This window comes from Bombina bombina, chromosome 4 (genome assembly GCF_027579735.1).
Source record: "Bombina bombina isolate aBomBom1 chromosome 4, aBomBom1.pri, whole genome shotgun sequence".
Taxonomy (NCBI): domain Eukaryota; kingdom Metazoa; phylum Chordata; class Amphibia; order Anura; family Bombinatoridae; genus Bombina; species Bombina bombina.
In genome coordinates this window covers 158,795,116-158,811,019 of record NC_069502.1, presented here as the reverse complement: position 1 = coordinate 158,811,019, position 15,904 = coordinate 158,795,116, and the positions used below count along the sequence as shown (strand labels likewise).

At 35.6% G+C, this 15,904-nt stretch overlaps 1 protein-coding gene across 1 annotated transcript; it reads left to right on the top strand.

The window, feature by feature from the left end:
* The first annotated feature begins 664 nt into the window (after nucleotides 1-664).
* On the top strand, nucleotides 665-4,174 carry LRATD1 (LRAT domain containing 1). Its single transcript, XM_053708940.1, has 2 exons — nucleotides 665-839; nucleotides 1,908-4,174. The coding sequence occupies exon 2, from the start codon at nucleotides 1,947-1,949 to the stop codon at nucleotides 2,766-2,768; it is 822 nt and encodes a 273-aa protein (XP_053564915.1). The 5' UTR covers nucleotides 665-839; nucleotides 1,908-1,946; the 3' UTR covers nucleotides 2,769-4,174.
* Nucleotides 4,175-15,904: the final 11,730 nt, after the last annotated feature.

The following is a 15,904-nucleotide window of genomic DNA, read 5'->3' as shown; positions in this document are numbered from 1 at the left end:
ACATCACATGCAAGGATATAAATCTGTCTCACAATAACCTCTGCATTCATTCGACTTTACTTTCTAAACATGAACTGATTACTGTATCCACTGGTATGTTTCTAAAACAAATGTACCCTTCTGCTGAATATATTCTGCCACAAGCAACACGGTTCAGAAACATTGTTTTTACTTAGCAATTGTATTTTCCTTTCAAAGAGTAAAGACTGTAACTCTGTTTCAGTTGAGTGTAATGTTATTATAAAACATATAAGGGAAGGTAAGCACTGCATACAGAGAACTCTAAACACAATAAATAAAACACAAGGCATGTATTGCCCTACCCTGTTAGCTGTATACAAACGTTTATCAGCGTCTTTAATGTTCTATAAAAAGCGCAGCAAACAACTGCAATGTGCAGAATGTAAACCTGGCTCAGATTAATGGGTTTGTCAGTAATCCTTGTGTACGCTACCCAAGACAAACTATGGATCAAAGCAAGGTGGGGAGATTTGCAAGATGTCCTTCCCCTTACCCAGAGAGTGACAGCAGAGAAGCAGGCAGATGGCGTGTAAGAGGTGGGTTACCACCTATATGCTGTTGGTGGCCAATAAAGGCTGAGTAGGGCGTAGACTAAAAAGTCACAGCTCATTGTAGTTAGACTCACAAGGGCTGGGAGCCCAGTTGCTGCTTCCTATTGCAGGTGAAGCTTAGCAGCAGGAGAGTAAGTTAGTGACTAAATAGGATTGGAAAGCTGCAGCCAGGGACAGCCCCTACACCTCTGCTGCAGCAGTTGCACCCATGGCGAGAACAAGGCATTTCTAGGCATTTTCTTCCATCCCTGCAACCATATCCAAACGGTAGGAATGTATTTCTATTTTTTTTTAACATAAATTTTATTCAAGCACAATCCATAGCTCTGCTATTTACCCTACTAGTAATCTGCACTCCTGAGGCTTATAGATTCACAGGGAGAATACAATTAATCTGTTTTGGGAATTGATTATTGGACTGTGTGACAAGTCTAGTGATGCTGTATACATAGACATGACAGTATTGACAGGTCTATAACATGTTCAGCAGCCTCACTGGATATTCTCTTTTTATTAAGGACAGCCACGTATTCAATATTTTTATTTATCATAATCATATTTAGGAACTGGAATGAATATACATGATTTATTTTGGTTAAAATGTCCAAAAAGCATAAGGATTATTGCAACGTTATTTAGAATGTATTTTTTTAGAGAAAATACTATGTTCAGAGTTTCTATACAAATCTATAACACTGAATTTACTGGGCAAGCAGTATCGTTGTATAAAACTACATCAGTGTAATATGCAGTATTTTCTTTGTGTGCTGATCTCTAATATGATACTGTACAAAAGTTCTAACAACAGGAATACAGCTGTGCATGCTGTGGCACAGATCTAGACAACCTTGTATTATTTATAGTAGGGAATGTTAATTTAAGATTGTGTCTCAAATAGCACTGTTTATATAAAGGCACAATCACTCGCTGAACCAGTGATGTGCTGGACAAGGTCTGTACACTTCACCTCTAGCTTTTAATGAAAGGGGAGTTGCTTTGTTTGTTTGGTATAGATGAAAAGTAGGAGTCCTTTGTTAACCGTTTGGCCTCTGGAATAAAGTAGCAAGGCATTACTGCGTAGTGCCTTCAACCTTTACTGGTAGCTAAGAGGTGAATATATACACTGTATTAATTGTTCTCTGCTAGTACTCACTAAAATACATACGTTTTATTTATTGTCCTATTGAGTCATACTTAAAATGTGAACTTTAGTAACGGAATATGAACAGTATTTTTAAATATGATCTTCGTTTATTTATTATGGGTGAGATGATTCTCTTTAGATGAATGCCTTCTTAATGTTTATATTATTATTTTTTGTGTTAATCTTTGCAGAACTGGCGTCCCATCTGACCTAATCCTGTCCTGTCATTGATGGGAAATCAACTGGATCGCATCACCCACCTGAATTACAGTGAACTGCCTACTGGAGACCCCTCTGGCATAGAGAAGGACGAATTGAGGGTTGGGGTAGCTTATTTCTTCTCGGATGAAGAAGAGGACCTGGACGAGAGAGGCCAGTCTGAGAAGTACACTGTAAGGGACCCAAGTCCAGTAGAGGAAGAGGGACATCTGGTACTAAACGAGATTGAATTTTCAGCGTTCAGCTGCCAGGAATGTATTTTCTCCAAACTCAGAGGCAGCCAAGACTTGAATGTCTACCCCATGCAAGGCTTGCTTTCATTTTCCAACCCTGGGGACCTGTTGGAACTGCTCTTCATTTGCCCAGCAGCAGACCAACCACCTCCTCCATCCCCTCACTGGGTAGTATATGTTGGTCAGGGGCAAATCATACATTTGCATCGAGGGGAGATCAGAAAGGACAATTTATTCGATGTTGGAGTAGGGTGCATGGGCAGGGTGGTTAATAGCTGGTACAGATACCGACCCCTGACTTCAGAGCTTGTCTTGCAAAACGCCTGTGGACACCTTGGTTTAAAAAGCGATGAAATCTGCTGGACAAACTCTGAGAGCTTTGCTGCCTGGTGTAGATTTGGCAACAGGGAATTCAAAGCTGGCGGGGAGGTCCAATCTGGCAATCTGCAATACTTCCTGAAGCTCCATCTAGAGGAGAACAACATACACACGTTAAGGTTTCATAGTCTGGAGGATCTAATAAGAGAAAAACGTCGGGTGGACGCTAGTGGCAAACTGAGAATCCTTAAAGAGCTCTCCATGGTGGAAGCAAAAGACTGATAGTGGTTTAGGGATATTCCACATGTATAAATAGAACAGACTTGCAAAGCTAAGATGCACCTTTATAAGGATCATATCAACATTCCTGGAACCAGCATTACACCATAGCCACTTTTTGATTTGGCTTCTAAAACATGGTATAAAAAAAGCAACAACTAATTTTCAGTGTGTTGGCTGTAGTGTTGATGTCTTCTTATTGAACATTTAGCAACATGCTAAATAAAATTTCAAATTGAAATTTTTATTTTCATGGCTTTACTCCATGATAGTTTTACCACAGAGGCTAATAAACTGGATTTCTCTATTTGCCTATTTAGTTCCTTTACTTTTTTCCTTGCTTTGTGAAACGATTTTTTTTATACAATTAAATTAATTTTGCCTTTATTGCTCCCATACCACATAATCTGTGTGGCTTTGATTGGATTGCTGTGTTATTTATTGTTTTCTTTTTCATTATGTATTTTCTACTGCAGTAAAATTGTTTTATGATTTTGATTTAGGCCCACATGTAATAGAACACAATATTTTCTTAATAGCACAAATGACAGAGGTTGATAACCTTTTCCTATATTCCCTTTCTGATTGTCTAACAATTTTTATAAAAGCACAACATGCCATTGTTTCCTATATGGGATAAAATATGTTTTATTACAGTCACTAGTTTTATGTTCACTGTAAAACAAAGGTCGATGAACATATAATGAGTTATAAATGAATGTGTTAGCCATTAAAAAAAAACGTGCCATTTGCCCTTGGAAGAGAAAACTATCCACCTGATCTGCTGGCATATTTGTTAGGCTTACACAATATTTTATGCACAGCATAAAACACATGGACAATACAATTGCTTCATGTTTTTTTAACATCAAAATTAAAATAGAAATCAAAAGAATATATATATATATTTCTTCTAAATTTGTCCTGAAATATATCCTGCACAAGACAAAGTGCCATTTTACTGGGGTGTTGATCCGTTGCTGTTTTTTGGCAATAAGATTAATTGTTTGTTATTTTGCCAATGTTATGTCACACATAACTGCTATGTTCTGAAACACTCTCTTTAATCTTCATGTAACAAATTCTGAATTAATGGATGCTTTCAGAAAACCCAGCGAAAAAGGTTAAAATGTAAGCATAAATCCATTTAATTTGTTTTTAAATTCCTGAGTTACACAAAGTTCAGTGTGATTAAAATAGAATCAAAACTATGAAACGTGATGCTTTTTTTTTTTTTAATAATTTGACCTATTTTAACTGTAAAACTATTGACTATTGTGTTTTTATGACATTTGTGTTTGCAATTCTCAAGCCACATACATTTAATTTGCAAGAGATTTTAATTATTTTTAACAAATGTAAAAATATCCATATTTATAGCTTTACTATTAAAATGAAATGCTAAAGCACTTTTCTGATCAGTTTCTTTCTGAATGTCCTGACAGATTTTGAAATATAATGTTTCAGATAGTAAGAAAAAAACTACAGCAGATAATAGTCTATGGTTTCTTTTTTTACTCATTCAAAATTAATAGACTGCAATGTGATTACCGGTATTTTCTGGTTCCAGAAATAGTTCATACTCCCCAAACAGTAAATAGTTTATGGCATAATACTAAATGAATGCTTTTAGTTGTCTTATAAATAGGTTGTGCATTAATATTTCCATAATACACCAGCAGTCATTTATTAGTGAGTCATATTACACAACTTGAACAGTTGGAACATAGAATTATAATTTCTGGTTTGACACACTTTAAGCCAATCAATCATAGAAAATGCATGTTATCAGTTCTTTATATGTTTATCTGTAAAACTGACAAAGGGTTCAATGACAAACATTTAGAAACATTTATCAAATTATTTATCTACAGTAATTCCTAGAAGACCTTCTTAGTGTATTTAGTAGAAAAAACATCAAACTTTTCTAAATGATTGTGATTCACTTTAAGTCTTTTATTAACATAATTTAAATGGAATACTAACTTTAAGGTTAATCAAAATCCTGTAGAAAACTGTATCTAATGATAGTCAACAAAACAAAATCAGATATCATAATTTTGTTTGTTAAGAACCACATAGTGGACCATAAAGATGTTCCCTTTCCTGATTGGACAAATGATACAACTTTTGAATCTAATAACCTTCATCACACATTTTCTACCTAATAAATGTAGCTTCTGTGTACAGCCAATCAGAAACTGCACTGGGGAATACCTAGGCCTTTGTAAGCAGATATATATTTTGTGGGTATTGAGCGCACATGCTATCAATGGCATCATTGGGCACCAATGGGTTGAAAAATGATGCCAAGGCTTATGGTCATTGTAATAAATTAGTCATGACCTAGAAACCCTTACTCAAGTCTCTATTATAGTTGAAAATCTTTTATACAGATGGAGTATGTTATATACCACTGCTTTTCAAAGCATTGTTCAGATATGTTCTGATCCATAGGCTGCCTAAGATAACACAATGTTTGGCAAAAAGTTGCAACTTTCTCTGATAAGATATAAAGAAAAGAAAGGGCGCCTCCTAGTGTAGCCAATGGATTGTTCTATGGGAGTGCAAATGATAAAATAATACTCACAATGTAAAACGGCAAAGATAATGCCAAGGGAAACGGTCTGGGAACTCAGCAGTGTCCCAGTATACTGTGCACAGGTCAGGGCAACTCCTCCTGGAATCTGTGGTAGATTCAACAATCTAGAAAATGGAAATAAGAAAGGTGACTCCTAGTGCAGTGCAATATGACAGATGTACCCCGTAAATTGATCCCAGGTGCAGAGGTACTAACAATTTAAAGCGCACACAATATTGCAAATATCGCCTACTGGGTATATTGCAGTTACCCAGTGCACATATTGGTCTCAAAGGTGTATGTGAAAAGGCCAGATATATCCTTTGTTGATGGGTTTTATCAGCCGTTTAAGAACAGGATCACGATACGCGCTTCTCAGGGTTAACCATGCGGTTTCCTCAGGTGATCCCTTCTTATTTCCACTTTCTAACTTTCTCTGATAGCTGTTAAAGGGGCACTATTGTTGTTCTTTTGCCACTCTCCACATATAAAAAGTTATTCTTAAAGGGACTTAAAAGTTAAAATAGAAATTGCTCTAAAATGTTTTATGCAAGCAAAAGTGCAATAATAAAATGTTCTAACAAGAGGGCTGACCACAATCATTTTGAAAAAAACGTATCAAATTATATATTTACAAAAATTCCTATAGAGTTTAATGGCATTTTTCTATTAACAATCATTAGATATGTTTTTCTAAATGACTGCGATCAACCCCCTGTATGTTTAAACACATAGTTAAAGTCAGCTCCAATGCAACAATGCATTAGTGGGAGCCTGCTCAATACATCTAGTGAGCCAGTAACAAGAAGCAAATCTGTGCAGTCAACAATCACCAGTAGTGCATAGTTACTGCTGAGGCTAAGTACATGTGCTTTCAACAAAGGATACCAAAAATACAAAGTACATTTGATAATATAAGTTCATTTAAAAGTGTCTTAAAATCATATGCTATACCTGAATCATAAGTGTTTCATTTTTATTATCCTATCCCTTTCACAGCCAGAAGGCATCCAGTCACTATGGACAAGTTGCACTCCGACTTGCGCTTCCTGTTAGCCTTTATGTTAACAATTTATTTGATTCAAACATATTTCTAACATGTTTAAATAATGGGGTTCCATATGCATGATACCATTTTATAGTGTATTGTCCCATCAATGAAAGGAACTGCTGATATTGTTCATTTATATGAAAATCTCATGAATAAACCGGGTCTAATCTGGATAATATCTTTAAAAGGACAGCCAGCTTAAAAATTGTTATTGTTTAAAAATAATAGATAATCCCTTAATTACCCATTCCCCAGCTTTGCACAGAACACATGGTTATATTGATACACTTTTTACCTATGTGATTACCTTGTATCTAATCCTCTTCTGACAGTCCCCTGATCAAATGACTTTATGTATTATCCATTTTAAATGACTTTATGTATTATCCATTTTCATGCATTTAAGCTAATTAGTGCTGTGTTGTGCACAACCCACGAGCATGAGCACAATTTTATCTATATGGCTCACATGAACTAGTCTTGTCTTGTTGTGAAAAGCTAATAAAAAAGCATGTGATTAGAGGCTGTCTTTAGTGGCTTAGAAACAGGCAGACATTTAGAGGTTTAAAGGTTATAAAGTATATTAATAGAACGATGTTGGTTGTGTTAAGATGAGGAATGGGTAGTAAAGGCTTTATCTATCTTTTTTTTAACAATAACCATTTTAGTGTTGACTGTCCCTTTAAGTGATGGTAATCTAGTAATGAAAATTAGCTGCTAATTCCTCCAGCATCTTTAATTTGTATTTCTGTTTAGTAAATGTCTTTGTTTAATAAGTCATTTTTCAGCTGATGTACAGTAAAGCCTTTTAGACGTTTTTTAGGGTTCACGATTACATTTTCTCTGGATTTTTTTACTAGACTTTTGTCATCTTTTTATGCGTATTATAAATATGGTAGTCTTTACTCATTAGTGAATCAACTTAAAAAAAAAATATTGCAAGAGGATATGGGTGTGGCAAAATGCCCTTGCAAAAGATTTTATTGGCATTTTTTTACCTGTTTTATGATATTAAGAGTATTGTAAACATTAATAATCTCTTGACCTGTTAGTCTCATATTTTATAAAATATGAGCATGCATTGATTTATTGTTTTTTTTTTTCTGGTATAGTCATTGAACACTGAATTCTTTATTATACTATTAAACAAGATACAAAGAAATAACAGAAGACAAACTGTTGCCAATACAATGAATGTGAAAGCTTTAAATCTTCTGTTATTGTGATAGAAATGTACAAGGTGCGCTGCTAAATAATATAATATTTCAAATATCGGTCTGTAATTACTAAGGGCTCTATTCACAAAGAGATGAATTGCAGGTGATTTGAAATCTTTCATTAAAGTGAAAGTCAATCCTAGCATTCTACAAACGCTAGGATTGACTATTGAAACAAATAAAGGGCACTTTCATTCATGAAGTATAAGATACTTCATGTAGAAAGCTCCTTTATTTGTTTTAATCGATCTCCATTCTTAACTGCTACAGCAGCCCACAGCTAAACATTTTTTTTGCTTAAAGGTGACGTTTTCACCTCTTAGCCAATAGCCGTGCAGTAAATCCGGCTCCCATGGGCGCCAAGCCGGATTTACCTCACGGCTATTGGCTAAGAGGTGAAAACGTCACCTCTTATCAAAAAATTCTTTAGCTGTGAGCTGCCATTGCAGCTAAGAACTGCGATTGATTGAAACAAATAAAGGAGCTTTCTACATGAAGTATCTTATACTTCATGAATGAAAGTCCCCTTTATTTGTTTCAATAGTCAATCCTAGCATTTGTAAAATGCTAGGATTGACTTTTTACTTTAATTATAAAGGGACAAACTTCTTGCAAGAAGAGCTAAGTTAGCCCTGCACAATGCATAGTTAACCCCTTAATGACCACAGCACTTTTCCATTTTCTGTCCGTTTGGGACCAAGGCTATTTTTACATTTTTGCGGTGTTTGTGTTTAGCTGTAATTTTCCTCTTACTCATTTACTGTACCCACACATATTATATACCGTTTTTCTCGCCATTAAATGGACTTTCAAAATATACCATTATTTTCATCATATCTTATAATTTACTATAAAAAATATTATAAAATATGAGGAAAAAATGGAAAAAAACACACTTTTTCTAACTTTGACCCCCAAAATCTGTTACACATCTACAACCACCAAAAAACACCCATGCTAAATAGTTTCTAAATTTTGTCCTGAGTTTAGAAATACCCAATGTTTACATGTTCTTTGCTTTTTTTGCAAGTTATAGGGCCATAAATACAAGTAGCACTTTGCCATTTCCAAACCACTTTTTTTCAAAATTAGCGCTAGTTACATTGGGACACTAATATCTTTCAGGAATCCCTGAATATCCATTGACATGTATATATTTTTTTTTAGAAGACATCCCAAAGTATTGATCTAGGCCCATTTTGGTATATTTCATGCCACCATTTCACCGCCGAATGCGATCAAATAAAAAAATTTTTTTACTTTTTCACAAATTTTTTCACAAACTTTAGGTTTCTCACTGAAATTATTTACAAACAACTCATGAAATTATGGAATAAATGGTTGTAAATGCTTCTCTGGGATCCCCTTTGTTCATAAATAGCAGACATATATGGCTTTGGCTTTGCTTTTTGGTAATTAGAAGGCTGCTAAATGCCACTGCGCACCACACGTGTATTATGCCCAGCAGTGAATGGGTTAATTAGGGAGCATGTAGGGAGCTTCTAGGGTTAATTTTAGCTCTAGTGTAGTGTAGTAGACAACCCCAAGTATTGATCTAGGCCCATTTTGGTATATTTCATGCCACCATTTCACCGCCAAAAGCAATCAAATAAAAAAAAATTGTTCACTTTTTCAAACTTTAGGTTTCTCACTAAAATTATTTACAAACAGCTTGTGCAATTATGGCACACATGGTTTTAAATGCTTCTCTGGGATCCCCTTTGTTCAGAAATAGCAGACATATGTGGCTTTGGCGTTGCTTTTTGGTAATTATAAGGCCGCTAAATGTTGCTGCGCATCACATGTGTATTATGGCCAGCAGTGAAGGGGTTAATTAGGTAGTTTGTAGGGAGCTTGCAGGGTTAATTTTAGCTTTAGTGTAGAGATCAGACTCCCACCTGACACATCCCACCCCCTGATCCCTCCCAAACAGCTCTCTTCCCTCCCCCACCCCACAATTGTCCCCGCCATCTTAAGTACTGGCAGAAAGTCTGCCAGTACTAAAATAAAAGGTATTAAAAAAAAAAAATATATTTTTTTTTTAGCATATTTACATATGCTGCTATGTAGGGTCCCCCCCTTAGCCCCCAACCTCCCTGATCCCCCCAAAATAGCTCCCTAACCCTCCCCCTCTGCCTTATTGGGGCCATCTTGGGTACTGGCAGCTGTCTGCCAGTACCCAGTTTGCAAATAAAAATGTTTTTTTTATTATTTTTTTTTATTTGTTTCTGTAGTGTAGCTTCCCCCCCACAGTCCAATATCCCCCCAGCCAAACCGATCAACAAATAAATACATAAACCCCTTTGATCCCCACTTATAAGAAAAAACTTTCTGTAGCGTAGTGGTTCCCACCCGCTCCCTCCCCGTGCACGCGCCCGCCCGGCCTCCCCGTGCACGTGCGCGCGTCCGTGCGCGTCCCCCCCGGTCGTCCCCGCCCCCGATCCCGCCCCCCTCCGCATCACAAAGGCCATCGATGGCCGCCACCCACCTCCCACACCGGCTCCCACCCACCAACGAACATAGCCGTTAATGTCCGGTGCAGAGAGGGCCACAGAGTGGCTCTCTCTGCACCGGATGGCTAAAAATGGTTATTGCAGGATGCCTCGATATCGAGGCATCACTGCAATAACCGGAAAGCAGCTGGAAGCGAGCAGGATCGCTTCCAGCTGCTTTCCACACCGAGGACGTGCAGGGTACGTCCTCAGGCGTTAACTGCCTTTTTTTTGAGGACGTACCCTGCACGTCCTCGGTCATTAAGGGGTTAAAGGGACATGAAACACAATTTTTATTCTTTCATGATTCAGACAGAACATACAATTTTAAACAACTTTCCAATTTACTTGTATTATTTAATTTTCTTCCTTCTCTTGTTTTTCTTTGCTGAAAGGTTTATCTTGGCAAGCTCAGGAGCAGCAAAAAACCTAGGTTCTAGCTGCTGATTGGTGGCTGCATATATATAATGATTGTCATTGGCTCACCCAAGTGTTCAGTTAAAAACCAGTAGTGCATTCCTGCACCTTCAACAAATGATACCTAGAGAATAAAACAAATTCTGTAATAGAAGTAAATTAGAAAGTTGTTTAAAATTATATTCTCTATCTGAATTATGAAAGAAACATTTTGGGTTTCATGTCCCTTTAATGCTGCATACAAATCACCTGCAATTATCTGACTGTAGGCGAAATCTACACAGCATTAAAGGGACACTGTACCCAAATTTTTTCTTTTGTGATTCAGATTGAGCATGAAATTTTAAGCAACTTTCTAATTTTTTTCCTATTATCACATTTTCTTCATTCTCTTGGTATCTTTATTTGAAATGCACAAATGTAAGTTTAGATGCCGGCCCATTTTTGGTGAACAACCTGGGTTGTTCTTGCTGATTGGTGGATAAATTCATCCACCAATAAAAAAGTGCTGTCCAAAGTACTGAAACCAAAAAAAGCTTAGATGCCTTCTTTTTCAAATAAAGATAGCAAGAGAATGAAGAAAAATTGATAATAGGAGCAAATTAGAAAGTTGCTTAAAATTGCATGCTCTTTCTGAATTACAAAAGAAAAAAATTGTGTTCAGTGTTCCTTTAACTATGCAATGTACAGAGCTAGCTTAGCTCTTCTTGCAGGAAAAACTCACTTGGTTTAGCCCTTCATGATACATAGTTAAAGACGGTAATTGCTATGTTTCTATTCACCTGACATTCCCCTCTTAATGAATAGACCCCTTAGAGTTCAATAAAATTTTAAGTGGGAAAAAAATAATCACCAATACCTATGCAATCCCACAAGTATTTTATATATGAACTGTTTTAGAAATTAGTAGCATATAACATGTTAATTAATCAGTTTTAAATATATTATTGTCATGAATTATAACTTTTGAAAAGTTGCCAGTAAATATAGTATATGGAATTTAAGTTCAACTATCTTAAATTTGTGAAAATATATTTGAAATTAGGTGAGAGGCCTTTAGAGCAACCTTAAACTTGTAAGAACATAATTGCTCAAAACCAATATTTTTTTTAATAAAACTTATATAATATTAGCAATATTTATTATGTATGATATTTTAGAATTTGAATTGTAACTTTAAATTAATCTTAATGTATTTATGGAATTCATAATTTAGAATTCTCTAAAGAGTTGTTCCCTTTTTTTTTTTACAGTGGTATATATTAAATACATGAATCCAGTGTCCTTGACTTCAGTAGATATATTTGATTGGGGGGAACTATTTAAATGTGTAATACTAAATATATTAATACTAAAAAAACAAATGTATTAGCTCATCATAGTTCAGAGGGGTCTATCTGTGCCCTTCATTAACTGTTAACCAAAAAAAGCTTCAAATAAGTATCAATCACAAGTCTAATGGGGAGTTACAAGTGACTTTCTTTGCATAAATGTTTTGTAGATGATCCATTTATATATCCCATACAGTTTTTTTTTTTTGTTTTTTTTTTGTTTTTAAGAATGCATAGTTTTCCTTAATTTTAAATAACATTGCTCTGATTTTAAGACTCCTAACCAAGCGCCAAAGTTTTAGGAGAAAACTGACATACACCTACTCCAGCTTGCTTTTGTTTGTGTAAAGGGTCTTTTCATATGCAAAGGAAGGGGGAGGGGGAGTGTCTGCTATTTCCCACTTGCAGTGGGTGTTCCAGGAACCTTTTAAACAGAGTTAAACTGGAAGCTTCTAAGTAAGTTTTTAAACGGTTTTATACTGGATTTTTAATATCAGTATCTGTGCATATTATTCGTTATAGTAGTATCTATTACATGCAGTTATATGAAAATTGGTGTATTCCCCTAAAGGAATTTTTTTCCCAATCTTAATAATATTAGGCGCAGACTTTTAAGTAAAGTGTGAAAATTTTATAAATGCTTTAATGAAAATTATTCATATAATAACTAAGTAGCTGTGTACATTATTTTTAAAGAAAGAATGATGTCAGCATATAAAATATAGCTTTTTTGACTATTAAATTAATGAATTCACCAAAATAGAATAGTTATTGTCGCAACTAATGAATCACCAGCCATCATCATTACTTGAAGTTGTTATAGCTCTGTAATTGTTATAATACCTTTTCCATTATGATAAGCTTAGGGCAGGTAGTGTTTTGTTATGTGTCGGGAGCTGATAGATGCCGACTTCTGCCCACCAACACATATAATAAAAGGCTTATTTCATAATCGTAAATTATTGTTACACAGGGTGTATAGAAAGACATTACAGATATTTGCAGATAAGAAATCCTTAGGAATGTATACCCAAAACATTCTATAGAAATGATTTTACAGAAAGATGAAATGTACTTCCCAAGGTAATGGTAAACAGATGCAAAATTACCATGTCACACTATCAAAGAGTGTGAGATTATTAGTTGTCTGTACTACTGACCATGTGTAGGGAGTATGACCCTCTAGTCCTTCTGCTGCAATTTGCCTTTTTCCATCTTGTCTTTATTTACTGTGCTCTGTGCATAGCTCTTAATCTGTTGGCTCATTAAGATCATATAATAATAATAATAATAATAATAATAATAATAATAATAATAGTGATATTGTGTATGAATTCTTACAATGTGACAGATATATATATATATATATATATATATATATAACACACAGAGAAAGTCCAGTTCACACTTACAAGCTCTCAGCTAAGATTTTGTATATGACCGGGGTGATTACATAAGCCTGTGCACCCTTCCCTTGTTCCCAGTTTGTTTGGAATTGAGAGCTTGCATTGTGTGGCTGTTTTAGGGTCCCAGGTATTGGAAAGGACCTTGACGTGGTACCTGGGCTTGTCCCATTTGGCCAGATGCGGTAACTAACCTTTCCATTTTTGCTTTTAAATCTTAGCTGAGAGCTTGTAAGTGAGTGCTGGACTTTCTCTGTGTGTTGTATTAATTTGTTTTGTAATTTTCCCTATGGTCTTGCACCCAGACCTGTCTGGGGTTAACTGCCTGTGACTCTGGGGACAGCACAGATTACTGTGAGTGCCGGTGAGCACCCATGGCTTAGCATGTTGCAGGGTCATGGGATGTTTACCCGGTCCGGTATGAGAGTGCAGTATCGATATATTTTTATTGTTCATGCTCCAGATACAGCATGCAAATAAAAAAAATAAACATTGTTGCAAACACTGCTTCCATATAATTTTAAAGATATGCTTTTGAAAAAAAAAAAGTTTACTAAAAAGGAAAAATTTAATAAAAAAAAAATAGTTTTTATTGCATGTTCTATCTGAATAATGAAAGTTTAATTTACACTTTCACCATACTCATTTTAGATGCTGGAGAAGAGTGTTTATATAGAGATACCTGTAAAATAAACTAAAAAGTAAATCTCAGCCATGCTTACTGGTTCATAAGATTTGCTGAGTCCAGTATTTTTTAAAAGGATGTGGTTTGCAATATTTGAATATCTTCCTAGAAAACTACAACAAATATAGCAAAAACATGGGCATCTATTAACAAAGGTCTGACTTTGGACATACTGGTCACCAACCTATTTAAAGTTAATATTTTATGAGGAGAAAAATCCAGAAGTTTCTTTTTCCCTAAAGGCAAGTTTTTCCCTGTGAAAAGTACAAGCAGAGAAAGTTTGCAATCCACATAGCACCAGTTTAGGACCAACTTTTGTAATTCAGCCAGCATCATTCCTGAAGTAAATGATTTCAAGTTACATATTCTTGATATAGTGACTTGCAAATTTAGACATCGGGGTCAATTTATTAATGTGCAAGTGGACATGATATGATGTAGAGTATCATGTGGGGTGCACATCGATAAATTCCGACAGAATACGCTGTCGGCATTTATCATTGCACCAACAGTTCTTGTGAACTGTTGGTGCAATACCGCCCCCTGCAGATTCATGGCCAATTGGCCGCTAGTAGGGGGTGTCAATCAACCCGATCGTATTCAATCAGGTTTATTTCTGTCCGTCGCCTCCGAGCATGCAGACAGGTTATGGAGCAGCAGTCTTTAGAAACACGGGGCATCAAGCTCTATACAGAGCTTGATAAATTGACCCCATCAAGTCTATTTGTGTTGACAGTTAACAAATGCAGATGTAAAATGTTGTTAGGACAGCCAGGAGACTCAATTAAGTGCAATTACCTTTAAAATGGATAGTAAAGGGTTAAAAGATGGCTTCAACTAACATTGAATAAAATATGTAAAACTATATTTGAAGAGTTTAACTCCCAGAGTGCCAAGCACTTTAATTTAACATGTGGGCTTCTAGGGCCATGTATGGTAATTTAATGTGATAAGCTTAGTTGGAGAGTAGGGGATGGATGAAACAACAGTTCCACACACTCTTTTTTAGCTTAAAGGGACACTAAAGTCAAAATTAAAACTTACATGATTCAGATGAAGCATGCAGTTTTAAACAACTTTCCAATTTTCTTCCATTAACAAAATGTGCACAGTCTGTTTATATTTACACTTTTTGAGTCACTAATTGCTACTGAGCATGTGCTAGAATTCACAGAATATACGTTTTTTCATTTGCAATTGGCTAATGGCTGTCACATGATACAGTAGGAGGGGAAATAGACATACCTTTGAAATTTGTCAGAAAAAATCTACTACTCATTTGAATTTCAGACTAAGTGTTATTGCATTGTCTTGTTAGCATGCATTTGTTGATTATGCAAATCTACATTATTTACTGGTCCTTTAAGTATTTATTTGTTTTTAACCATGTATAATTTTTCTTAAATTTACACATGCACACACACAAAATAAATAAATAAAAAAATTCCTCATTCCCTGTTCCAAATAAAAAATAATTGCCCCGCAGGGCACTTACTCACTTTCAAGAGTGTCACTGAGGGGGAAATCCCAGGTATCTAGTTGTAGTGGGAGGTACCAGAAAGTTATTTCACCTGGGACTTCATGATGATGCCCCCCAGAAGATTATTGTTACTGTGCATGGATGGAGGAGGACAGATGGAAGCACAAATTCTTCCTGCCATTGTGGTTGGTGGATGGGTAAACTGCTCAACCCCCGGTGAGCCCCATCACCACTATACATCAAAGGTCACCTTCTGGGACTCTTCTGACAAAAGTTAGTGGCCTTAAGAGGCAATTCGTTTTTAGGTTGGCTAGTAAAAGAGGGATTTTGACATTAAAGAAAAAAAAAGAAAAACACTGAAAAAATGAATAAAAGCCGTTATGCCTACCTTATGGAATTTTATTTAAAGCATGCATATTATCAATAAATGTTAGGTTAAATTCAGTGTATTGGATAGGACAGCTCTGTTAATTAAAGGATAA

Bases quoted from the DNA above. Each gene is read 5' to 3' on its own strand.
- LRATD1 (XM_053708940.1), top strand. From the start codon at position 1,947: ATGGGAAATCAACTGGATCGCATCACCCACCTGAATTACAGTGAACTG.